Consider the following 27162-nt stretch of genomic DNA (forward strand, 5'->3'; position numbering starts at 1 on the left):
CAGAAGAACTAGATAATGTTTTTTGTCCTCTTTTGTTGTTTTCCTTTGCTTTGTCTTGTTTTTGTGATTATTGTCTGGCATGTCTATATAGATAAGGTAGGCAGGATAAACAATCCAGAGGAGAAAACAAAAGGACCACAGTTCCTGGGGGGAAACAGGTGAGGGAGTGGCAAGGGAAAGGAAGAGGGTGTTAAACACAGGAACAAGGGAACAAGTGACCTAAATCCATGGCAAGGAGGGCATAGGATGCCTGGTGGAGCTTGATCAAGGGCAATGTAACCAGGAGGAATTACTGAAACCCGATTGAAGGCCGAACATGATAGTGAAACAAGAGGAAAGTGAAAGGAAATAGAGGAAAGAACTAGGAGGCAAAGGGCATTTATAGAGGTCTAAATACAAGCAAGTACATATGTAAATATATTTTATATAATTATAGGGAACTAGATCTATGTAAATATATTTATACGTTACGTATGAAGGTAGTGGATGGACATTGGGTCTCTACTCAAATACTACCTCAACGAAAGAACACTTTATTCTAACATCCTGGAATTCTGTGATGCTCACCTTTCCAACATAATCGCTGAAAACAAAATGGGTAAATAAGCAAAAGTGGTGATTAAAACTGATGGTGTCAGGCTATCTGGGCTCTTAAGGGTTTTTACATAAACAAGGCCATCTAGCTGAAAAGCAACACAGCCCACATGGTAAAAGCACACCAGCCTGTGTGATCATGAGGTGTCAACTGGATCAGGTATCAAGCATCAAACACCCTGAACAAGAAGCCATATCGATGTGAATGATATGGAGACAATTGGACATCCCCTCACAGAAGGGTCACAAGGAAGAGACCAGTATAGCACCGACGAAACATACAACTTTCCTCTAGTTCTTTAATGCTTTCCTCCGTCCCCCACCCCCACCCCACTCTCATGACCTCAATTCTACTTTACAAATTTGACTGGACCAGAGCATGTACACTGGTACAGATATGAGGTCACAACATAGGGAATCCACGACAGATAAAACTCCTCAGAACTAATAATGAGTTGCCATACTAGGAGGGTAAGGAGAGAGTAGGAGAGCAAGTGGGAACCAATTGCAACGATGTACATATAACCCCTCCGAGGGAGACGGATAACAGAAAAGTGAGAGAAGGGAGACATCGGTCAGTGTTGGACATGAAAAATAACAATTTATAAATTATAAAGGACTCATGAGGGAGGGACAGGAAAAAAATGAGAAGCTGATATGAAAGGCTCAAGTAGAAAGAAAATGTTTTGAAAATGATGCTGACAACATATGTACAAATGGGCTTGACACAAGAGACTGATGGATTATGCTAAGAGTTGTATGAGCCCCCAATAAAATGATAAAAAAACCCAACTAGATAATGCTTGAATACTACTACTGATCATTCTGAAAGAGATCACAATGGAAGGTAAAAGATAAAAAGAAAAATGTAGAACACAACCATAAATAACCAATAAAATTATAATGTCTCTAAAGTGGACGAGGGACATATATAAATCATAGACAGATAAATGGACTTTGAGCGCAAACAATCATAGCTCTCATCTAAGACCAATTAATTCTGTGATATGGCTTCACTTGATAGCTGCCCTCATGAAGAGCTCACTGAGGACAGAAGTGCTATAGCAAAGTGTATCAAATAAAATAGAAGGTGCCAAGTGTGTAAACTAGAGAAACAAATCCATTTACACTCATGTGTATAAAAGCTTTATATACAAGAGCAATTGAGTATTGAGAAACATCCCAGCCTAGTCCAGATCGAATCCATAAGTCTGATATTACCCATGTCCGATATCAATCTATAAACTCCTCTTCAGACTCACGAAACACATGCAAAGACCCCAATACAGGAAGATCACAGGCCAGTGGGTGCAACGTCTTGGGGATCCAGTGGTGGTAGAAGCATCTCACTGTTGGCTGGCTCCCCCAGTTACCAGGGCCCGGGGTGTATCAGGGTAGTACCGCTCTCGGGGAGTGAGCAGAGTGTCTCCCACTTACGAGGAGGAAAAAAATTCAGGGTTTCCCAGAATCCTCAGGAGGTCATGCCCACAGAGGCCTCATTGGCTATTACCAGACTGACAGACTAGACTCAACCCCTTCACTCTCAATCTTCTCAAATCCCAAATTTACACCAAATTATGTAACGACCACACCCAGCTATCATAAAGAATAGCATCTGGGATCTTAAAGGCTTATGTTAAAATAAGCAACCAGGTAAGTTAAGTGCCAACGGATTCACACAGAAGCACACCAACCTGAGTAATGCAAGGACTAAAAATAATAAAATCCGAGACAGGATTGATGGTGTAAAAACCAAAAATGCATCTCAGGGTCCTCCCACGATTAAGCCTCTAGTGAATCCCTTCTGACCATGAACCAGTAATGGGACCTAGGCTTGCAATCAGAGTGCATTGGAAAGTGGACTAATACAGAAGTTGTCAGGTTAAAATCTAACACATCATTTGTTCTCTTTTGGTCCATTTTAAATTTGTTCTATTTTCTGCTTTATTTTCAATCGAGGTTTTTATTTTATTTCGTTATTGTTTTTTATTTTGCTTGTTTTCTTTGTAGGAACTCCAGAATTAGCGGGTCCCCTGAAAGTAGCTCTTAAACAACCTTCAAGCCTAGAACCAAATCCACCCATGTTAGCTCAACTTGCAGACACACAATAGATACGTCTATAAACAATAATTCCAAAAAGAAATGTACTCTTAGGTAGGGAACCAGTGGAGAGGTCTGGGAGGCTGGCCCCAGCACCATAAATTAAGTGGATTCCTGCCCCTCCCCCGAAAAGAATTTGTTCCAAAGGACGACATTGACTCTGCAGCTCCAGGAGATGAACATATCTGATCAGAGCACACGGGAGAAGATGAAGGGGCAGGAGGAGAGAGTGGAGCACAGCCTGGCCCACCAGGGCGTGAGGATGATGTTCCTGAGTAGAGCAGCCAGTCCACAGAGAGAACAATACATGGCTGGCCCCACTATGAGAAATGATGCCCCTCAGTGACTAAGGGCGCTACAGGGGACAGCACCGGAGACACAGTGTGGGAATTGCACCTGACCTGATCTCACCACACCGAGGCAAAGCAGTGGGGGAGTGCAGCAGAACAGCAAGGGAATGGAGTGGCAAGTTCCCCAGGGAATGTTGAAAGTGGACTTTGGGGCCAAGGCGTGGTACCCCAACAGACTGGACTGGAAAACACTCCTAAGGGTCAGCAAACGATCCCCTGAACTAACTACAAGCTTTTCTCTTGTGAACTGCTTTGTTCTGTTCTTTGTCAGTGGTTTGTTTTTGTTGTTTTGTTGTCTGGTTGCATACTGTTGCTTTGTTTTCCTCTGTCTTGTTTTCGTGCATGTTAGTGTCTCCACAGGTCTGTCTGAATAGGACAGGCTGGATGAACTATCTGGAGGAAAAACAACAGGACCGACAGTTCCGGGGGGACTAGGGGTGGTGGGGTAGGGGGGGTAAGGAAGTGGTGTTAACAAACCCAGGGACAAGGGAAAAGCATGGGACCCCAAATGGTAGAGAAGGGGGAGTGGCAGGCCTGGTGGGAAATGATCAAGGGTAAGGTTGCTTAGAGAAGAGGTAACTCTAGCCCAGGTGGCGACGAATCATGGTAGTAGGGCAGGAGGAAAGTCAAGGGAGATGGAGGAAAGAGCTAGGAGTCAAAGGGCATTTATGGAGGTCTAGACAAAGACATGTACATGCAAATATATATAGGAGGATGGGGAAGTAGATCGATGTGTCTATATTTATAGGTTAAGTATTAAGGTGGCGGAAGGACCTTGGGCCTCTACTCAAACACTCCCTCAATGCATGAATACCTTCTTTTATTAAATTGGAAATCTATGATGCTCACTCTCCCGACACAACGGCTGGAGCCAAAGTGGGTGAACAAGTAAATATGGTGAAGAAAGCTGATGGTGCCCGGCTATCAAAAGAGATAGTGACTGGGGTCTTAAAGGCTTGAAGATAAACAAGCGGCCATCTAGCTCAGAAGCAACAAAGTCCACATGGAAGAACACACCAGCCTGTGTGATCGAGTGGTCCCGAAGGGATCAGTTACCAGGCATCAAAGAACAAAAAATCATATCATTGACTGCACACCTCCATGATAGGATCGCTGAAGACAAATGGGTACATAAGCAAATGTGGTGAAGAAAGCTGATGGTGCCCGGCTATCAAAAGAGATAGTGTCTGGGGTCTTAAAGGCTTGAAGGTGAACAAGCGGCCATCTAGCTCAGAAGCAAAAAAGCCCACATGGAAGAAGCACACTGGCCAGTGCGATCACGAGGTGCCAAGGTACCAGGTATAAGGCATCATGCAAAAAAAAAAAAATATATATATATGTGTGTGTGTGTATGTATGTGTATATGTATATGTGTATATGTATAGATGTATATATTTACCATATTAAATGAAGGGGGAAGTGCAGAGTGGAGACCCAAGGCCCAAGTGTCGGCCAATGGAGATCCCCTCATAGAGGGGTTTAGGAGAGGAGATGGGTTAATTAGGGTGCGAGGTAGTACCGATGAAGAACACAGCTTTCCCCCAGATCCTGGATGCTTCCTCCCCCCAACTACCATGATCCGCATTCTACCTTGCAGGCCTGGATAGGACAGAGGCTGTACACTGGTACATATGAGGGCTGGAGGTACAGGGAATCCAGGGTGGATGATACCTTCAGGACGAAGGGTGTGAGGGATGATGCTGGGAGAGTGGAGGGTGAGTGGGTTGGAAAGGGGGAACTGATTACAAGGATCCACATATGACCTCTTCCCTGGGAGAGGGACAGCAGAGAAGGGGGGAAGGGAGACTCCGGATAGGGCAAGATATGACAAAATAACGATGTATAAATTACCAAGGGCACATGAGGGAGGGGTGAAAGGGGAAGGAGGGGAAAAAAAAAAGAGGACCTGATGCAAGGGGCTTAAGTGGAGAGCAAATGCCTTGAGAATGATTGGGGCAGGGAATGTATGGATGTGCTTTACACAATTGATGTATGTATATGTATGGATTGCGATAAGAGTTGTAGGAGTCCCTAATAAAATGTAAAAAAAAAGAAAAGAAGAGAAAAAAATGATTAGGGCAAAGACTGTACAGATGTGCTTTATACAATTGATGTATGTATATGTATGAACTGTGATAAGAATTGTATGAGCCCCAATAAATTGTTAAAAAAAAAAAAAAGAAAATATAGTCCTGGTGAAACCAAATAAACTGGAGTCACATAAAAAAAAAAAGAAAGAAAGAAATGTACTCTTAGAACTAATCAATGGCTGGACTTCCAGGAAGGTGGTGAAGGAATAACACATACCAGAAGGACTCTGCAGAATCCAGCACAGGAGAGTTGCTTAGAGGGAAATTCAACACTGCTGGAACACAGGAGGAGCATCATAAAGATAAGTAGGCACAGACCCACAGGGTTCTGAGGGGCTGGGGCTTTTGGCTTACCTCAGTGGAGGCGGCTGGGGCTTGACCTTGGCCCCGCCACTGTCTCTGCCAGAGCAGGGACCATTTGGAGCCTGTAGGGCGACTTGGTCTCAACACAGCCTCAGTTTGCCACCACCCGCCTCAGGGCAAGGACAGGACTCTAGCAGCTCCAAGGGCAGGGATGAGGTTCAGCCACATTGCTGATCTTGTTTCCATCTCCTCTGTTTCCTCCCCTCCCCTGGTCTTGGAGGGCTGTGCAGGGGCTTTTTCCCAACACAGGCACAAGCGGTAAGGACTAAATCCTTGCAGCTCCACAGGCAGGGATCCTGACTCAGCTACATTGTTGTATGTTTCCATCTCTACACTGTATCTCCCCTTTCCCCCCCTCTCACCCCCTCCCAGGCTCTGGGGGCTTGCTTTTTAACTTTTTTTCCCTCCTCTTTGTCTCGTTCTTGGTCTCTGACACAGTACTGCTAACCTCTAGATCACTCCCCTTAGCCTAGGGCATTTATGCCTGCGCCACACCAAGGTAGGTGAGCTCCACCCTGCGTAGCTGGCCCCTTGATGTGCATATGGACTGTGATGAGTTGTATGAGGCCCTAATAAAATGATTTAAAAAAAACAAGAACTAACCAATGGTTCAAGATGAAAAGGGCAGCATTTGCCCAAGGATAAATCTCAAAAGGAAGGAAAGGCCAGATGGAAACAGTAAACACAGGGAGGAAATGGAAGAATTCGGTTACTTTACAGGGATTACAATCAATGACAAATCAAAATAGATACAAACTGTTGAGCAGAAAACCAATTTGCTTTGTAAACCTTCACCCAAATCACAATAAAGAGCAGAACCAAAAAAAAAATTAAAAACCTGATAATAGCAAGGCCTTCTAATGTGACCTGAAACGTATAAATTCTCATGCACTGTTGGCAGAATACAAAATGGCACAGCCACTGGAAAGATTTTTGTAGTTTCCTATTAAGTTAAATGTATACTTAACATTCGATCCAGTAATTCTGCTCCTAGGTATGTGCTCAAGAGAAATAAAAACATACATTCACATAAAAACCTATAAACAAATGTTAAACAGCTGTTTTATTCTTTATGCCTAGATACAACCCACATACTGTGAGCTGGTGGGTGGAGACACCCAACATAGTCCACATCCATATCAAATACTAAACATTTTTTAAATTGTGTACTAATAAATATAATGACACGAATGAATCACAAATGCTTATTATGTGAGTGAGTGAGTGAGTGAGTGAGTGAGTGAGTGAGTAAGTGAAGCTAGACTCACAAAGACTGTGTCTGTTTACACACCATTCTGGAAAAGACAAGGATTGAAGGAGAGTTTGTCTATTATGGGGCAGAATAGAAAAATATATATATTTACATGAAGCAACCGATCAATTTCCTTATTGTGGTTAAATTATGAATTCAAAGCAATTTTCGAACTCATAGAACTCTATCCCTAAAATGAACAAATAGTCAGTTTCTCCAAAGATCAAACACAAAAGACTTCTAGGAAGATAACAAAGAAAGCAATTAGAAACCTGTAACTTAAACTTTATACAAACTTTAAAAAGCAAAGAGATGCAGTACTACAAGCACAAAAAAACAAAACAGATGACTTTTAAACAGTAGGAAAATCTTTCTTTCCTATTGCTCTTCCTGTTCCAATCCTGGTGTGCTGATCACTAAAGCAGTAACAATACAAGTAGACCAAAGTTTACATCCTCAAGGGGGAGGGAAATCTCTAGCTCCGCAATAAATAGCACACACTTTGCTGGCGAGGCCCTCAGTGTCTCTTTTGAGAAGTCTGAGAGCTGTCTAAAGGACTGCAGCCTCACTCTAATGTTGACTCAAAGTTCAAAATGGCAAGAAAGAGTGACAAGCAAAGAAAGACTGCAGGAGGTGACTGGTACTAATCACCAGGGAGCAAAATGGTACAAATGACATAGATAATTAACTCCTAAGATGTAAGGGAAAACCAAACCAAGAGTTTCGTGAGAGTTTTCAACAGCATCATGTTTATGGAAGCAATAAGTCCAATAGATTACTGGGTCACGTAAGCTTCAGTCTATCTACGCAAGCATAAGATGATCTGAGCTACCACTACCAAGAGCTCAAAGGGATCACATTGTAAGGTCCTAGATAGGATAGGAGGAAAACATGGAAGAGAACTCGATATCATGAAAAAGAACAAGCATACCAGTCAGAGACTGATAGGGACTCCAAGATTTTAGCCATATACTTCCAAATCAGAATAATCTACTAATTTCAATACTATCAATTCTGAGAGAAAAGTTGCTTTTATAGGTTATATATAATAATTAAATTTGAATTAAGAAGTACTTTGGCAAAAGAAAAAAAAGTAATTTGGCAGCTTAGCCCAACTTACTCCTTCTGCCAATTAAGAAAAAATCCTATAGCAGCAAGAAAGAGGCAAATTTTCACATACAAAAGACCTTCAATACAATTACGGGTAATGGCCTTTCAAAAACCTTAGAGTCCAGAGGGCAGGGAAATGATGTTTAAAATGTTTAAAGAAAAGAAGTAATAAATCAAGAATTCTAAATTCAAAACTAATGCCTTTCAAAAATGAGGGCAAAAGTAAAGCAATCTCAGATAAGCAAAAACAAAGAGTCCTGGTAACCTGACCTGCCTCTAAGGACACGTTAAAGGTGTGTGGTGGAAGGAAAGCTCTCGAATGAAGGTAATGTCATGAACACACACAGGGGTCAGTTTGATGTATTTTTCGTATTACATTTAGTAGTTTTCTCCTACATGATTCCAAAATACAAATACATACAATTATGAAGTTATACTAATGGGTACATACTGTATAAAGATGCCATTTATGACAACTACATAGAGGTGATGGAATGGAATGGTATAGGAATAGCAATTTTAGTACACTACTAAATAGTATTTATTACTGAAGCTAGCATCAATTTAAGTAGGTTGTTATACACTTCAGTTGTTAAACATATTTCTTACTTGCGCCGCGCAATTGCCTAATAGCACTAAGAGTGTCCCTAGCTCATTCCTTGAAGCTAAGAAGAGTTCAACTGAAAAATGTGGTAGCATCTAACACATATATAGTAAGTTCCAGAAAACAACACTTTCTGCAAAGAATGCTCTGTTCTTTAGCTGACAACATTCTGAAAAGTACTGATCTTTACCACTTTGGGTAGTAAACTTTCATACATATATGAATTCACCTCCTGAAAGAATCTCACTCTGCTATAAAATTGCTAGTCATTCTGATTTAGTAGATCTCTAAGGTGAGCATCTTATCGGATACGTGGAGTAATAACAACATCTATCTCAGGTCATAGCAGTTTATAGCAAAGCGTGACAAGATATTATATCTGAATAGTAAGTGTTGTCAGCCAAATAAATCCGGCCAATTGTCTCATGCCAGGTTTGGATTACTGAAAAGACTTGCTTCAACACGGCAGCTATTAAGAAAGAAACAAATGAAATAAATCATTATTGGCAAAACTTATCCACAAAGGTCTCCTCTACCACTTAAAATTTACTGACCAGTTTTAATTTTTCTCCTTGAAGAAACATTATCAAATAAATACCAATGGCAACATAAGACACCTGTCATCACCACTCAGATTATCAAATCTTTCTTCCTCTGTAATCAGAAATAATATCAAAGCATGCAGGAAGCATTTTTTACCACTCCAACTACTTGCAAATTCACAGCCAGTAAGAGTTGACAAAGCATTCTATCTCACCTGACTTTCAAAGCCTCTAGTGGAATAGCACTATACTTGACAGACCATGGATTTCAATCAGGAAGTAAAACAGTGAGCTGTTATCTTTAGCACTGAGTTAAAATAGCACCAACACAAAGTTTTCCATCACTTGTAATGGTTCCAAGGAAGTCCCAGTGGTGCTCTCAGGTAAGTATGGGACAGTTAACTGCAGAGTTGGTGGTTCAAATCCACTACCAGCCGCTCCTACTGATGGCAGTAGGTCTGGTTTAGTGAGTATAACTCAATATTCAAATAAAATGTCCTGACAAAAAAATCCTTCAAACTATCATAACTCAAACATAATTTCAGGGGATAGAGGCCCACATGAAGTCAGCATTTTATTTGGAGATTTTGAAGTATGGAAGTAAATACAGGCAATGCTTTCCTCTCTCGTTATAGACACAACCAACTCCCAGAAAGATGTTTATTTTCTTAAGGGAAAATGATTGGCAAGATTTCTTTTCAATGTAAGACTATGAAAGAAAGGCAGGCTATAACAAAGCACTATCAAGTACATTTTTAGCAGATTCTACAAATTGCATGGTCTTCTATAGAATGGCCAGTCAAGACAACGTTTGTCTACAAATTCCAGAATAATCTAATCACTATATAGTCAGTGTCTCGTGTTAAATTTAAAGAGTCTTCTTAAAAATATCAAGCAAATAAAATGTCACTTTATAAAATAAATTTGAGTGATAAGATCAGAAAGGTCCTAACTGAAAACTAAAAAAGAACAAAAAGGCGGAGGAAAGAATTACTAGAAACAATACAAAACATACCAATTATCTTCTGCTGTACGTTAATGAAAATTAAATCAAACAAACTCATTTGTTATCTGACATGTATTCAGTAACTAGTGCGAAATGCACAGAACTCCATCAAGAGTATTTAAATACTGATTGCTAAGACAGCTTTTATAAGACTGAACTTATAATGCCAAGCCTTAGCATAAAAGATCAGACCTATTTTAATAAAAATTAACTTCTATTTGATTCTAATATACCATAACAGTTATGGATATATAAAATTCTAAAACACAGTGCTTCAAATCAAATACCACCACCACATCACGAACATTTATTTCATGAAAGCTATTCCTATATTCCTCCAATGTTCCTTTATCTACTTCAGAATCCAGCAATGTTTGCATGAAGGTTCTAGACTAGTGGTTCTCAACCTTCCTAATGCCGCGACCCTTTAATACAGTTCCTCATGTTGTGGTGACCCCCCCAACCATAAAATTATTTTCATTGCTATGTCATAACTGTAATTTTGCTACTGTGATGAATCAGACAACCCCTGTGAAAGGGTCATTGGACCCCCAAAGGGGTCAGGGCTCACAGGGTGAGAAGAGCTATTCTAGACCAATGTATCTCCAAGTTGGGCGACGAGCTGACCTTCCTCTAGGCTTGGTGCTCTGAGTCAATTAGGAGTTCTAATTTCCATCCAGTTACACTAATATACATAAAGGTCTTAGGAAAATGCTTACTTAGGCAGTCCAGATGCTTCAGATGTAATACATTACTTAATCAACTATAAAGAACAGTAAAGTTGCAGATAACTCCTAAAGTATGACCTTGCTAAGTACAGTTAAGTCAACGTCAACTAATAAGAGACCCACATGTGAGAGATACCCCACATTTCTTTGACCGTCATCATTATGAAGGAAGATCTTGTCCTGTCTTTCTCCAGTGGAGCCATGGGAAGGTATGACCAGCTAACATATTCATTAGCAGCAGAGCAGCAGAGCTCTGGGAATGCATAATAGGCCTCAACAATTAATCATATAATGGAAATGCTGAAACTCTTCTTGCACTAGATTGTGTACTTTTAAAATCATAAATCTAGAATTACAATTTTATCCTGAGAAAGGATCTAATTCTCATTAAAACATGTTCCTGTTGTTTTCTAAAGACTAGGAACAATGTTTAAGTGTTTGGTGCCTAGAACAAATAAACTCATTCCATGCAGTCAATTCTGACTGAGAGAGACCTTTGTAACTGGGTAAAACTGCCTGTATGGGTTTTCTCCTCTTTCTTCAGCAGTCCGGCTTGTGGTTTCCAACTGCTGACCAAACAGTTAAGGCCCAATGTGCAAACACTAGGCCACCAAGGCTCCTTGCTTGGGGTCTCGCATTTGGTGGCTAACTCTGCAAAACATCTCTGGAAGAACGCAAAAGAAACTGACAACCACTGAAGCCTCTGAGAAAGGCAACTCAGCAAATGAAGATAGTGCAGAGGAGATTTTATGATCTACATATAAATTTTATCATGAATTTTTTAATTGTTAAATTAAATTAAAAAGTATTTATCGAAGTGTGTTTCCCGCCCCTCGGGGGTTGGGGGGAGGGCTCCCTTATCAACTCTGGTGGCGAATAAAGGAAAAAGTTTACAATTAAGATATGGCAGAAATGAAGTCAATGTTCCGGAAAGTGCTTCCAAAACAAGGGCAGCTGTCTGTGGAAGACACGACCCCAACGGTGCTATGTAATCCTAAACTCTTACCCTTAAAGTCTCTGACTCTGGAAAAACTGGAGAAAATGCAGCAGGTCGCCCAGGATACAGTTCACCAACAAGAATTGGCAGAAAAGGAAAAGCAGCAAATAACCCACCGAACGATGACCTAGTACTTCCACCACACCCCGGCCTGTTTCATAATAACCAGAAAGAAAATCCACATCTTATACTAATAGAAATGTATTAATAAAACTAGTAATACTCATATAGATACTGCAAAAAAAAAAAGTATTTATCAACAGGTTGAATATATAGCCCAACCCCCAGGGGGACAAATCACAGAAATGTGGGTTAAGAGAGACAATGGACAGTGTACGACACGAAATAACAACAATGATATATAATTGATCAAGGATTCATGGGGTGGGGGGAGAGGAACTGATACGAAGGGCTCAAGTAGAAAGAAAATGTTTTAGAAATGTTGATGCCAACATATATACGAGTGTGCTTATTAATACAAATGAATGATGGGTTGTTATAAGATTTGTAAGAGGCCCCAATAAAATGATTAATAAAAAAGAAAGGAAAAGAAAAAAGTATCACAAGCATAATGAAGATAAATGCTAGCAGAAACATACTTTTGACTTATATAAATATCAAGTGTCTATTTTGATATCTGAAAGTAGGCTTGGCCTCAATTAGACCATTCCATCCTAAAAGCTACCATTCAACTTAACTGGAAGAAGAAAAAAGTGGGGTAAAGTGACAAATTACTTTTTAATTCAAATTGAAGTAACTCCTGTTTACATAATAGAGAAATATTTCTTCTAGAATTCATGGCATTAAAATGGAGTTAGCTAGCTTACCATATATAAATAAAATACAATGTGTATGTATGTGGGTACAGAGCTATGTAGGTTCAGCGTCTAATCATTATTGTATTTCACTGACACAAATTCAACTATGTCATGGGAAGAACAGAAGGGAGGAGAGGTGCAGAGAAACGTGAAAAGAGCCAACTCCTACTTGAAGAGTCTAAGTAATGTCTTGGGGTTCACAAGGTCCTAAGTGTAACTCTAAGGTCAAATACACATTTGATATATGTGCTGGCCTCAAGGGGTGGGGGGAGGGGGGAGAGTTACTCTACATTCTGAGCAGAAACAGCAACCTAGAAGAAAAACTGCCAGTGTGGTTGATTACTGACATGAATCCTTTAAAAGGGATTTTCAAAATAATTCTGATTGTTGCAACTTCATAAATAATCACCACTTGTTACTGTTAATAGCCAACGAGGCGATTCCAACTCCAGGCTACCCACTGTGTGTGTATCAGAGAAAGGTGGCTCCAAAGCAATTTCCTAGGCTTCAGGCACCTATGGGTGGGTGGGTTCAAATCTTGAACCTTCTGGCTACTAATCAGGCATAGAAACATTGATACCATCCAGGGCAGCTTCCTCCCACACCCCCACCCAACAGTGTACACTTGTATGTAGTAAAACAGACACTCCAAGTATTCAATTCTCAGTTTTGCACCAGCTATATTCTTATGATGATTCCTGCTCAGGGATATATAGGAGTCTACCAAAAGTCAGTATGTATAATTAAATTCCAGTACATTAAAAATGAAAAGAGAATCGGCAGGTGGCTGCTAGCTGAAAGGTTGATGGCCCCACAGGAAAAAGACACGGTGATCTGCTTCTGTGAAAGGTACAGCCGAAGAAAGGTAAGAACAAACCTAAGAGTCAAATGAAAACGAAGGCACAGCATCCCAAACTTCGAGAATACAGTGAGGGCAATCTTCAGAGGGATTTATAACACAGAATGTCTACTTTAAGAAAGATTTTTTTAAAAGTAGATCAAAGCAGAAACAGCAAAAGACTAAGTAAATAAATAAATGAAACCTAAAAAAAAAAATTATAGCCTAGGAAACTTATGGGATAGTTCTACTCTGTCATATGGGGTAATTATGAGTCGAAAATCGACCTAGTAACAATTTAAGGGAAGATGGAGAACGCTGTGGGCTAAAATGGATCTATACCATCTCTATCTTAACAAAACAGCAGGTCAGTCATTAATTAGTGGAGCAACTAATCAATAATATACACTTTTAGCCTCCAAATCCATTCTATTTCCTTTCTATGCGTGCCACTCCCAGCAATTTTCCTGAAAGTCACTCTAACCGTCCCCCATTCAGATGGCATGGCCACACTCCACCATTCAAATCTCCATCTTTTCTTTTTACCCTCTATCACAAGACTGCCTAAGTAAGCTTTCCCAACTTGAGTCTCTTCGTCCTCCTCCATTCATACGTATTTCCGATGCTCTAACATGAAACACTGCCACTCATCTGTCAGTTTGTCACACTGTAGTGGCTTGTCGGTCACTGTGGTGCTGGAAGCTATGCCACTGGTATTTCAAACATCAACCAGGGCATCCTTGATAGAACAGGTTTCAGTAGTGTTTCCATACTCAGACTAGAAAGAAAGTTGTGGCAGTGTAGTTCTGAAACCTCATAAATAACAGGCAGAACATTGACAGGGTACAAAAGATGAGCCCCTCAAGTTGGAAGCATTCAAAATATAACTGATAAAGAGCTACCTCCTCAAAGTAGACCAACCCCAAACCCACTGCCATCATCAAGTCTAAGTCATAGTGACCCTGCATAGGCTATCCTGAATTACAGGTGGTAAAGGTCGGTAAAACATAGCCTTATCTTTCACCCAAGAAACAGGAGATGGGTTTCAACCAGAGGCCAAATCAAGAGCAGTCCAATGCTTATGTGACAGTGCCACTAGGTTCCCTCAAAGCAGAGTAAACTGGGGCCTTCTCAAGGACCTCCTGTTTGGTATAGTTAGAAAAGAAGAGAAGTAAAACAAGTCGCTCAATGCCAAAGACGGACACAGAAACTGCAACAACAAGCTGAAACAGCAACAACTGTGACGATGGAGCAAAGCCAACCAGGTACACTGGGCTCCTATGCGATGGAACCAACTCAATGGCATCTAACAACCACATAAAGAAGAGATGGTGGGTGTTCAATAAATGGAGGCCTGGAGGCACACTGGTTAAGTGCTTGCCTGCTAACCAAAAGGTTTGAATTTGCCATCTACTCTAGGTGAACAAGATCTGGCAGCCGGTTTCCATAAACCTGATGAGGCACTTCTACTTTGTCCCAGAGCAGTGTTTCTCCGCCTTCCTAATACCACAACCCTTTAATACAGTCCCTCACGTTGTGGTGACTCCCAACCAAAAATTTATTTTCAATGCTACTTCTTAACTGTAATTCTGCTACTGTTATGAATTAGGTTGGCCCTCTGAAAGGGTCGTTCGACCCCCATGGGGTTGCAACCCACAGGCTAAGAACAGCTGTCCTACAGGGTGATTATGGTTGGAATCGACAGAGTAAGCAACAAGTTTGGTAACTGTTGGGTATTCAATAAATATTATTTCACATGACAAAAAAGATGTTGGAATCATACTCTATTTTTAAGTATTCATAATATTGACCTCCTTTTCGCAGCTAGACCACAGTTTCAGAAGGAGTGCTCACTGAAAAGGACACTAGAGCAAATCACTTCCGAAGCTACGTGCTTAGAGTCCTTTTAACGTTTTTACCTTTAAGCTTTTAGGTTAGAGAGTACTCTGCCAAAGTAAATCTTGGTCTGAACAACTAAAATTAATTCTTTTAATTAGGACCACAAAAATATAATAAAGCCCTCAAACCAGCCCAAGCAACTCCCCAGAAGACTACAGATACTGTCTAAACGTCAACTGGAAGTCCCAAATGCCTACTGTCTCTCTTCTCAGCCGGCTTACCCAGCTGCAGTGTCCACAAACTACCACAGACCAGAAAAGGCACAACTCCAGATGGCCCAGATGCAAGGAGAGCCTGTGGGAAGGTTTGTAGGAAAAGGGAACAATCATTCTGCTGAAATATTATTTAAGCTGAAGTTGAAGAAAATCTGGTTTTGCACAGGTGTGTGTGTGGTTGAGAAAGGGAAGGGTTTCTGATTCGTTTCTAACTGAACATTATGCAGTGCTAAAACACTTTATCAAAACTCAACCAGCAGCAATTTGTTAAAGTTAGGTGCAAGTTGGTGGACTTGTACAATGTTACAAATACATTGATCTAACTTGAATTTTAAGGAGTCCAGGTGGCAGTCCACAAGAGAAGAACCTGGTGACCCGTGCCCATAAAAATGACCACCTACAAAAACTCTGGAACAGCTTGACTCTGTCGCATGGGGTCGCTAGGAGCTGAACATCAACTCATTAGTATTTAGCAACAGTAACATACTGAATTCTAAATGGATCTTTTGCATTTTGTAGAATCATGCATTGGTCATCTGCAAAATACTGGTGTATAAATTACACAGGCTTTTGAAAAGTTGCTATAGTTCATCTCACTTATTAAAAGACTAAAAGATCTCACTTGTATGTTTACCTCTGATGGTCTCTCCAGAAAAGTTTGCTAAATACTGGGATTCTATCAAGTTTGTTAAATACAGGGAATCAAATACATGGTGACAGACACACATTTCCAATATTCTAATTTTCTCTGAAAAGCTATAATTTTATCATTGGAAACAGTTTTCCTTGGAGTGACAGGCACACTTGTTTACTTGGGGAAGGAAAAAAAAAATCTGCCAAATAAGCAGTTTTAGAATTCTTTCAAGTAAAGTTGGGTTGCATGAAAAAAGCTGTTAGCTCAACTCACAACTCAATTACACAAGTGTATTTTCCTCAAGGCCACTCTCGGACAACGATTCACCAGAAGTACTTCATGTGTACCTCCTCCCCTTTCATCAGACAGAGTAACAAAGAAGTGTGCACTCAAGGGTCAAGATTTAATCAAATATATAATTTTTACTATTTCACTGAAGATATTATGTAAAACCGACTTTATCTACAGAATGCATGTTGGTTAAGGTCAATCAGACTCATACAGTTTGGTACTAATCCCTTAATTCCAGCGAAGACATCAACAGTTTTATCCCTCATTGCTTTTGTACCACCAGTAAAAACATCAATACAATGAAGCTGCAAAGAATATCTTAGCATAATTATGAAAATAGCTCTGACCTTTGTCCCTACACAGGATGAATATGCTGTCCTAAGAAGTCCATACTCTCTCCCAGGGAGCCCCAATGGCAACAGCAGAGTTTAACACTCTTACTATCTAGAGCACAGTTCTCAAGCAGAGACAATGTAATGAGGTCAGAAATCATAGTGCTCCCAACAACCAAAGGCGCCCGAGTCCTCCACAAATATAGTTATGCCAAATGAATGCAAAGAACAGGGATCAAATGCAAAGAGCTTTCATTCTGTTACAGAGAGCAATTAGTATACATTTCAGAAATAAAATTAATGTTCTTTATTGGGGTGGGGGGGAGCAGTGGGGACAAAAATGGTAGGTAGGCTGAACTGCATTCCATATCTAAGAGATTTCTAAAAATCACTATAGCAAAGTCAAACTCTCCTGACATTTCTACAGACATTCCTTTGGTGCCTAGCCCACTAACTCTCCATCAGCTATCACACTTCATGCCCATCCTTTAAGCTTCTCACTCATCAGTCCCATTTCAATCACTAAGAAAATAAAGACACACACACCCCTTTCTCCTGCCTTTCTCCTGTAAAACCTTGTCTTACTTTCTCTAACTTCAGTTTTAAGTAGCTAAGCACCCACTTCATGAGACATCAGCCTGGAGTGGGTACAGCAAATGACATGGGCCTACCTAGTTAGTCCAATAGCTGTGGGTTCAATTACTCACATTACCACACAATCCCTTCGATCTATAAACAAGAACCAGCGATCACAGCCAACATCTAGGTTTCAAAAAACTTGAATATACTTCAACTTGAAGCCCCCAATTTAACTGAAAACAGATCAATTTCAGTCTGTCTTAAAGAGGGTATTACAAAAATCAAGCCGACTACCATCAAGCTGCTTTGGATTCACAGTGACCCTAGAGACAGAGTAGAACTGCCCCACAGTATAAATCTTTACTTAAGCAGAATGTTTCATCTTCTCCCACAGAGCAAGCAGTGATGGGCTTGAACTGATGATCTTAATACTCCATAGGGTGTATGAAAACACTTTTCATCACAGCGAGTGGACTGCACATTGAGCTGGTAACCACAAAGCCAGGGGTCACACCTACCAGTCCTGGGAGAAAGTTGAGGCTGTTCTATTTAAAGTGTCAGAAATCCAAAGGGACAGCTCTCTGCTGTCCTAGAGTAGTTTCCCAGAGTGAGTGATCCCGCCCCACGGGAGGAGCTGCAAAAGCAGAGGCTTACACTCTATCCAGGATTATGGGTTATACGACAAAAGTTTTTCATTACCAAAGGCACGGAGTAATTTTGGAGGGTGGGGTGGGGACTGGAATCTATGTCCTATAGGTTGGCTACAAAGTGACTGAGAACTGACAATATACTGACCTTAACAGGCCATTTACTTACATGAGTAATTAGAGTACAAATTGGATTTTGCAATTCTAGTCCTTCCACTTACTCCCTGTGTTACTTCCTGGGCAACTTACATTTAACATCCCTGAGTATGTATTTCTTCACTGGAAAATGAGGACAACAGCAGGTATGACCTTAGAGAGTTGAGATATAGTTTAAATGAGGTTTATTGAGAGCATTTAACTCTCTGCTTGTTAAATGGTAGCACACACTATACCATTAGTAATATTATGACCTCTAAAACAATTCCTCTTCAGTATAAAGGTCAAAATGAGGTATAATACTTCATTATCAGCTGAACCAATTATAAAATAAAATTTCCAGTGTCCATTGGCGTATGTATATACCAGCTGATATAACATCTGTAAATAAAACTTCATCATGTAGTATATTCCATTCTTAGAACATGTGACAGCCAAATATTATGGTCAAAAATTTAATATAAAATATTTTAATATTATCTCTAATGTATCTTAAGTTATTTAAGAAATACTTATCTAATATTGAGGATCTCAAATACTACTTAGATACAGTGTGGTTTGAAGAATAGCACCATACCAAGTGGATCTCAAGGGGAAAAGATTATAAACTTTCACAATATACAGCTTACGGCATTAGAATTCAATAAAATCCTTCTTTAAACGGAAAACAATACGAAGTGTTCCTGGGTGGCACAAACAGCACAGCCCCAGCTACTGAGCAAAGGGGCGAGGGTGTCGTCAGGAGCCGGACTCAGTAACAAGGCAGCTAACAGCAACAGGGTACATAGTTCCTCTAATTTCGCATGTGCACAAAATGTTTCATTAGAAAAAATAATTACCCTTAGGGAGTGCTTATTAAAGTAAATTTTAAAATACAGCCTGGTTGTATTTAATAAAGTTTATATATCCAAATGTAAAATGTGTATAAAAAAACAACTCTTAGTTCATTTAATAGTTACCATCTATGCAAAATGTAGGGCAAAGGCAACAACACCATTAACATTAATCTATAGAAAATACATTAACTTAAAAAGTCCACCTAGCCGAGGCAAACGGTATTCTTTGAATTATCTACATAATTGCCAAAATGCTCCACTTCATTTTACATTATACTGTTATTGGTGGAAAAAATGTCTTGTATTTTATGAATGATATCAAACACCAAACTATGAATCAGAAGGGACACAGCCACAGAAAGGAAGTAAGTTTCCTTTTGATTGTACTTTTGAAATGATAAGCGTAATTTCAATACAATCAAGTCTTGCACTGTGGTACTTGGCTAAAACAGAACACTTTGTTTAAGCAAATAAACACAGGAAGAAATTGAGCACATTTTTCAATTTTCAAAAACTGGATTTTTTTCTTGTAACTATTTTTAAATACAGCAGTAAAATTCTAAAAATGATACAGTTGGCACTGCAAAGCATGAACAATGAGACTGGGGGTGGCAAGGAGAAAGGGCTAGTGCAAGTCCTAACAAAGGCCCAGAAGAGAGGCTATGGCTAAACCAGGGAATGAAAGCACTCTTTGTCTTCTGGTCAATGCAAGGCCTTTGAATGTCCCAGTCTAGAGTAAAAAGCAAGCAGGAGAAAGAGGAGGAGGTGGAGGAGGAGTTCTGCTCTTTAGGGGATATCTCCTCAGCTGCCTGGCTGCAATCAGGGCGAAGACTGCATAAACACAGAAAAGCTTTCCAAGCGCACAGCTACCCAGTCTTTTGTCCATTAACACAGACCAATAAAAAGAACTGATGTGCTCTACATCTCACATTATTATTAAACAAAATTCCAGGAACTGCATTTCTATATCACATAGAACCTTTCAATCCAACTCATTCAAAAAACTACAGAGACTTCCAATTTGGATGCCAGCAACATAATCCCATCTTTTTTGCCTGAGGAGACACCAGAAAAGTTTAAATGAAGAAAGGCATTCCATTTTTATATTCAGGTACTTTTCAAAAGGGCAAGTGATCAAAGGAGGCTGCTTCCCTAAGTTCAATGTTTTACTAATAAGCACCTCACATATGGACAAATAACACGTTCAGAGCCGGACTCCTCGCATTTCAGTACGCCACACACGCTTGAAAATAGTAGGGTCTCGGGCAATAAATCATAACTCTCTTCTCCACTGCTATAACTATACTAATTGAGGTAAAACTAATGAAAAAGCTATTGAAGTTTAACCCTTGCACAACCAAATGTTCTGCTTTGAAGTTTTGTTAAAACCATGATTTTTCAGTAATGGAAGATATTTTGAATGACATAAAAACAATTTTTGAGGCACTACAAATGTTCACACAATTATTTGGAAAACATATACCTTAAGGATTGGTGAGATAAGGCTCATAGTTTCAGATTCATGCCATTATACAGGCACCAACCAGATGGCAGCACACACTTAAAGTGGGATAAGTGATTCCCACTAAACCTCAGAGGTAGAAAATGTAGGTACTACATATCCACAAATCACAAACGATATCATGATATTTCAAGGATGGCTCACTATATAATTATCTATAAAACTACTGTTGGCATAGGATACAATTTAAGATTCTACAACAAGGAAACAAGGAAAAAAGGGTATTATTTTGCCAGGATTAAGACTAAAAATTAAAATGTTGATTTTTTTAATGGAAAAATATTTTTGTTTAAAATCAATAAAAATAAGTTAATCTGTCTTCATTACTGGAATTTTCCATTCAAATTGCCACTCCAGGACAAAGGTTGTATATATGAGCATAACTGATATGTATAAACTTAGTATTAGAATTCACTTATAAGACAAATCAAGTTGCAAATACATTTTAATAATAAAAGTTTACTGTAAAGATTATCTAGATTTTTGTCAATTAGGATTTTGCTTTTTAAGAACAACTTAACTGGGGCGATACTGGGAGGGTAGAGGGTGAGTGGGTTGGAAAGGGGGAACCGATTACAAGGATCTACATGTGACCTCCTCCCTGGGGGTTGAACAACAGAAAAGGGGGTGAAGGGAGACGCCGGATAGGGCAAGATATGACAAAATAACAATTTATAAATTATCAAGAGCTCATGAGGGGGGGGAGCAGGGAGAGAAGGGGGGGAAAGAGGACTTGATACAAAGGGCTTAAGTGGAGAGCAAATGCTTTGAAAATGATGAGAGCAAAGAATGTACAGATGTGCTTTATACAATTTATGTATGTATATGTATGGATTGTGATAAGAGTTCTACGAGTCCCTAATAAAATGTTTTTTTTAAAAAAGAACAACTGAACTAAATTTAACCTGTGAGTTGAACTGGGTTTATAATTATAGAATGAGAGATTTGGAATGGCTCTGTGAGAATCTTATGAAAATAACTATCTTACAATATAAAGAGAAAAAAGATTCAAAAAAATAACTTGCTGAAGGTCACATGGCTGCTTTCTTCATAAAGACAGTAGTGTAAGTAAAGCAAATATCATGTACATTTTGCAACATCATTTTTTGGAGGTCAGGATTTGCAAGTGCATAAATCTACTAGTCCCAGAGGACAATCAAACTAGATTTCTGAAAATCACACTGACTTGACTACATTTATTTGGTAAATAAAAGGAAGAATTGAGTGTTCGGTACTTTGAAAACAGGGACAAAGAAAACAGTGCTTACAACCATATTCTGTAGGTCTATGCAAGTCCTGCACTAGTAATTGTAGTCAATTTGTCAAGTTTCACCTGTTTGTTGTTTAAAAGGATTCAAAGGATACAAAAGGACAAAAGGAACAAAGTACCTTCTATCATCCAGCTTTTTTTCTCCCCAAAGGGAACACTGACAAGTCCCTTAGAGATACTTTTAAGGTATTCCACACATTGGCCTAGAGCCAGGGCTTCCTGTCCACCCATGACCTCTTTCTTGACAAAGAGATCCGCAACATGGCAGGTGCTGCTAGAAAAACATCAGCTTCATCACACATTTAATTTTGAATTAATTTTTGGTCATTCTATGTTCAGAAATCTTTCAGTGTTGCCAAATTTTTCATGATTTCCACATTCAGTTACTCAACCCATGTAAGGTTACAACCCACAGTACAAGCAGCTTTGGTCCAAAAAAATCAATGTTCCAAAATTTTATAAAATGTGTGATCACTATAAATTTAAGCAGGATCACTATAAATTTAAACAAAATTTCTAAAATATAGGTCAATTACCATTATGAAACAGGATTATGTAGATTGTTGGATAAGAACAAAGTTAAAATAGAAAAATAAATGTATTCAAGTATTACAGACTATTTGGTCTAATATTCCAACTGCATAGACAACTTTTTCATTTATTTTCACAATGGATCAAATTAACATACACCTACTAGATAAATGACTTGGTCACTTTTGACAAGTTAAATACTCTACTAATCTTTATAACAATCTCTCAGTCTAGCATACCTTCATTTCAATCATTTACTTTCAATTACATCCTATTAAATCTGTACCAATCCAATAATTATTCCTTAATAAGTAAAATTTAGCCAAGGCATAAGCTACATTCCAAGTCTTGATTTAAAAAAAACTAACACATTACATATAATCTTCAGTTAATATCTGTCATCAAAACACTAGTTTTAAATATATATAACCCAGCTGACTGGGGTAGGGGGTTGGGCTGATACTAAAGATGAATCTCATAAAATCAGACTTGAGCGAGAATCCCAGCTCCACCAACCATAGTTTCCAAATCTATAAAATGACAGCCTTTTAACAAGCCTGGCACCTGGTAAACATATACCAAATAGTTGTTGTTGTCTTTTTAAAAAAGAGCTTTCATATGCTATAAGATACTTCCTATATCTTTAACAGAATATTAATTACAAAGCAAATTCTCAGTATAAGAGTAAAATAGTTGAAATATATTTCCATTTTTGAATGCACATGCAATAATACAGATAACGTTCAGAAAGTATGAGTAAAAGAGACAGCAGTAACCAAAGATTAAGAAAAACTGGTTTTCAAGACAAATACTAGCAGCTCTCAGGACATAAGCGGCTCTTTTGGTATGTACATGTGGCTCTAAAGTAAAATTGAAAGTGAAAAACTTTCAGATTTCACTTATAAAATGTTAAAGTAAATTATTCAGATAGGTGGTTTCATTTGTTTGTCAAAAGACATTTCTGGCTCTTGAATGATTTTTGAATTGTTGTGAAGGACAGGATGGGCTCTTCAGTTGCTGACTTCTGATTTATACAAACACCTTGAAACCAGAAGAACTGGATGGACTCTGATAAAATGGGAGAGAAATGTGGAAGGAACTACAAATTCCTTTTTTAAAAAAAGACCAAAAGGAAAGCAGACCTGGTAGGCTGGTTGCAACAGGAGGGATTTCCAAGGTTACTGCCCTGAGATACTGTTCAAACCTTCAAACAAAGTTGATCCCCGTCCCCTAATCCCCACCCCAAGCCACCTGGTAGTGACTTACAAACTGGCATGAGGGCACACACATACACACATACCACGCATAAATATCATGCTTATTAGAAAACTACTTATTTGAGACTAAATGGTCAACAATTACTTTGAAACAAAGATGAGAATGTAAAGAGTCAGGAAAACTAGATTAATGGAAATCAAGCCAAAACCAAACTCACTGCCATAGAGTCAATGTTGACTCATAGCAACCCCGGCGGGTTTCCAAGATTGTTCACGGCAGGGTGTCAAACTAAATGAAAACGCGGGCTATTTGGTACAACAGGCAAGATTCACAGAGACCATATCATATTTACAAATTTTGTTAAATTTATCTTTTTAAGTGAGGATTCAGGAATATGGATAGGATAATTAAAAGTCTAGATAATTGCTTTTATTTAAACATTGCTTTTATTTAATATATTTATAAAACTAAGATTATTCTTTTTTACCTGAAACTTGCCAGCACTTTCGTCCTTCCAGTTTTCACTTACCTCTTATGTTGTGACCGGAAAATAAAACAAAGTGACTAATAAAAAACACCGGATGTTGGTCAGCGGACAAACATGATGCACAATCGTCATGGCTTCCCTCTGAAACTGTTAACTAGCGCTGTCGCTGGCCATGATTCCAAACAGCACCACCCAGAGTGCTCTTTTTAACCTTTTCACTATGAGGATCTGTTTACATGACATGACACTGAGTGGCAGACATACCGCGTCCAGACGTCACTGGAACTGAGTCAGCGCGTTTATACAGGTCCACAGGCCCTCAGGAAAGGCACTGGGCTGTGTGTGCGCTCGTCTTCAGTAGTTAAAGGGTTAACAAGGAACTGTGTGTATGGTATTGCCACCATCTCCCCAAAGCACTATTTTCTTCATAACAATTTTTTCTATTTTCATTTTATTTCAGAACATTGCAGGCCACATAAAATTACCTCAAGGGCTGCATGCGCCCACGGGCCACCAGTTTGACAGCCCTGGTCTATGGCAACAGAAAGTCACCCAGCCGTTCTCCCTTGGAGCTGCTGGTGGTTTTGAACTGCTGACCATGCCAATCGCAGCCCAACCCATAACCACTACACCAGCAGGGCTCCTATTAATGGACACAGAACTATCAAAACGGCAATGATGAGAATGTTCACACATTGTGAACATGGGTTACCCTTGTCACTGAACAACTTGAGTAAAAACTGTTGAATGGGGAAACTCAACTATTGTGTAAACCGGCACCAAAAACACAATTTTTTTTTTTAAGTAGAAAGAAACATGAGAATGTAACTCTGGATCTAACATAGAAGCTTCGTTTCCCTTTTCCCTGTATGACCACCTAAAACAAAACAATTCACACCTAAACCCAGAGAGATGGGAAGAGAAAAATGGGTTCCTTTTTGTATTGTAGTCTAACTCTAAAACATTTACAGGTACATTAGCAATTCTGTACCAGTTCACTGTCATCCAATTTTTAAGCTGTCACTACTAGTATAATTGTGATACATGAAGTTTATGGTAAAAAGTACATTTGTGAGCCGTTCCTTCCCAAACTGCTCATTTATCAAAATTCACTGAGTTTTTAATGCAGCTAGAATTTACCATGCATCAACTGCCACATTTACAACAGTTATGGCTAAAACCTGTAACTACAGCCCATGTTATTTTACAGGAGAAAGTGCACAACAGAATAAAACACTGCCTGGTCACACACCAGCCGCACCATCACTGCTCTGCCAGAGTGTAGCCAGCATGTCAATCCATCTCAGTAAGGACTTCCTCTCGTTCACTGTCCCTAGCCTTACCTTCTCCAGGCAATGGTCCCTCCTGCTAACAAGTCTAAAGTACATGATAAAATCTTGTCATCCTTGCTCTAAAGAACCTTCTGGCTGTACTCTTTCCAAGACAAATTTGTTCATGGTATACTTGGTATTCTTCACAACACCCTGACTGAAAGACATCAATTTTGCAGTCTGCGTCCAACTTTCACATGCCTATGAGGTGAAGGAAAACACAATGATTTGAGTAAAGCGTACCTTGTTCTTCAAAGTGACATATTGGCTTTTTAATACTTTAAAGAGGTTTTTTGCAACAGATTTGTCCGATATGTCATCTGATGTCTTGACTCCTACTTCCATAGATGTTGACTGTGATGAAAATCTTCCCTGTCTTTTTACCATTTCAGAAACAAAGGGGTAATTCTACTCTAATAGGGCTGTTGCTACACATTGGAATCAGCAGTGAGTTTGGTACTTTTTTTAGGTGTGTTATATATCTTTATATGAACTATCCAGAATAGAAAATTCAAGAGAGAAGATAGATTGATTAGTGGATTGCCAGTGAATGGGAGGAGGGTACTTCATGTGTACAATGTGCTCTGTTGGGGTGATGCAGTTTTGAAGCTACAAAGGAAGTAGTTGCCTAACACTATGAAAGCCCTAAAAGCTACAGAATGGTACTCTTCAAAATCGTTACCTGCATGTTTTAAGCATCTCACTTCAATAAAAAGAAAACTAAAATAAAAACACACCCCCAAAAGTAGATGTTAAAAAAATAATTTTATACTCTTGATATAAAAATAAACCTCTAAGAGAAGCTGGCCAAAGATAAAAGGGCAGTGATGTTTCTCCTAAGGAACCAGAAGTTAGGAGAACACTTAATTCCTCTTGCTCAGCTAGCGGTCTAGGTAGAAAATAGGGGAACGCCCATCACACTGTTTGTCATTTTAGATGCAAAACCATGTATGAGGCCAGTTCTAGGATGGTAAGTCAAAAGGTATTGTTACTAGCGTTCCATGCACATGCACAGGTTGATTCCAAATCAAATGTGCTTAAACATGTCTGATCACTAATACACTTATCTCAGTCTTGTTACTCACTCACTGCCATTGAGTCAATGCAAACTCACAGGATTTGAGGCTGTAACTCTTTATGGTGGTTTCAAACTGTGGGCCTTGTGGTTAGCGGCCAAAACATAACCACTAACGCTAGCATAGGGCTTCCCCCAAAAAGTGCACTCAAAACAGTGGCTCTGAGATGATTACTGAGGCAGTTCAAGTCACGGCAGAGAGGTCAACTCTGAAGGTTGTGGAGACTGTTTCAGAGGCATAATCTTGACAGAACTTCTTGAAGAACAGGATAATCAAATGGGCCTTTAGGAAGTTTCAAGAAAACTGAAAACTGCACTGGTGAGAAAAGCCGAGAGTGTTCCAAGGAGGAAGCCCACCCTGCCGCCCCCACCCCCTACACACACACATCATAACAATGCACTTCGCTCATTGGACTGTCCTATGAGAATTTCATTACAAAACTCTGACATCCAGCCCGAATCTTATCCCTTCAGATTTCTTCGTTCCCCAAACCCAAAGAACCTTTCAAAAACACGAGTTGAGTCCTTTGAGGATGCCAAAACTATTTTGACCTAGTAAAACAGAGTACAGAATTTTTTTTTTTTGGGGGGGGGAGTTAGGGAGAGATACGGAGGATATGTCAAGACATAACTGCTTCACCTTTTGATATTTTTGCTAAATAAAGGTTATGAATTTATAGCAACACGGTTTGGCTTATCTTTTCATTATTACAACAACTGGTTTCCCAGAGTGACAGAAGTAGTAGA

At 39.4% G+C, this 27162-nt stretch overlaps 2 protein-coding genes across 13 annotated transcripts in view; one reads left to right on the forward strand and one right to left on the reverse strand.

Annotated features, from left to right (window-relative positions):
- Window positions 1–27162, reverse strand: part of EIF4G3 (eukaryotic translation initiation factor 4 gamma 3) — a 382761-nt gene that overhangs the window by 294130 nt on the left and 61469 nt on the right. The gene's annotated exons all lie outside the window — the stretch shown is intronic.
- LOC142433670 (BBSome-interacting protein 1-like) lies at window positions 11643–11957 on the forward strand. Its single transcript, XM_075538439.1, has one exon. It carries the CDS (start codon window positions 11643–11645, stop codon window positions 11865–11867), a length of 225 nt encoding a protein of 74 aa, XP_075394554.1. The 3' UTR covers window positions 11868–11957.

This window comes from Tenrec ecaudatus, chromosome 1, assembly GCF_050624435.1.
Source record: "Tenrec ecaudatus isolate mTenEca1 chromosome 1, mTenEca1.hap1, whole genome shotgun sequence".
NCBI classification, from domain to species: Eukaryota; Metazoa; Chordata; class Mammalia; order Afrosoricida; family Tenrecidae; genus Tenrec; species Tenrec ecaudatus.

What these genes read in the sequence shown, in the direction of transcription:
- LOC142433670 (XM_075538439.1), top strand. Translation starts at nt 11,643, where the DNA reads ATGGCAGAAATGAAGTCAATGTTCCGGAAAGTGCTTCCAAAACAAGGG.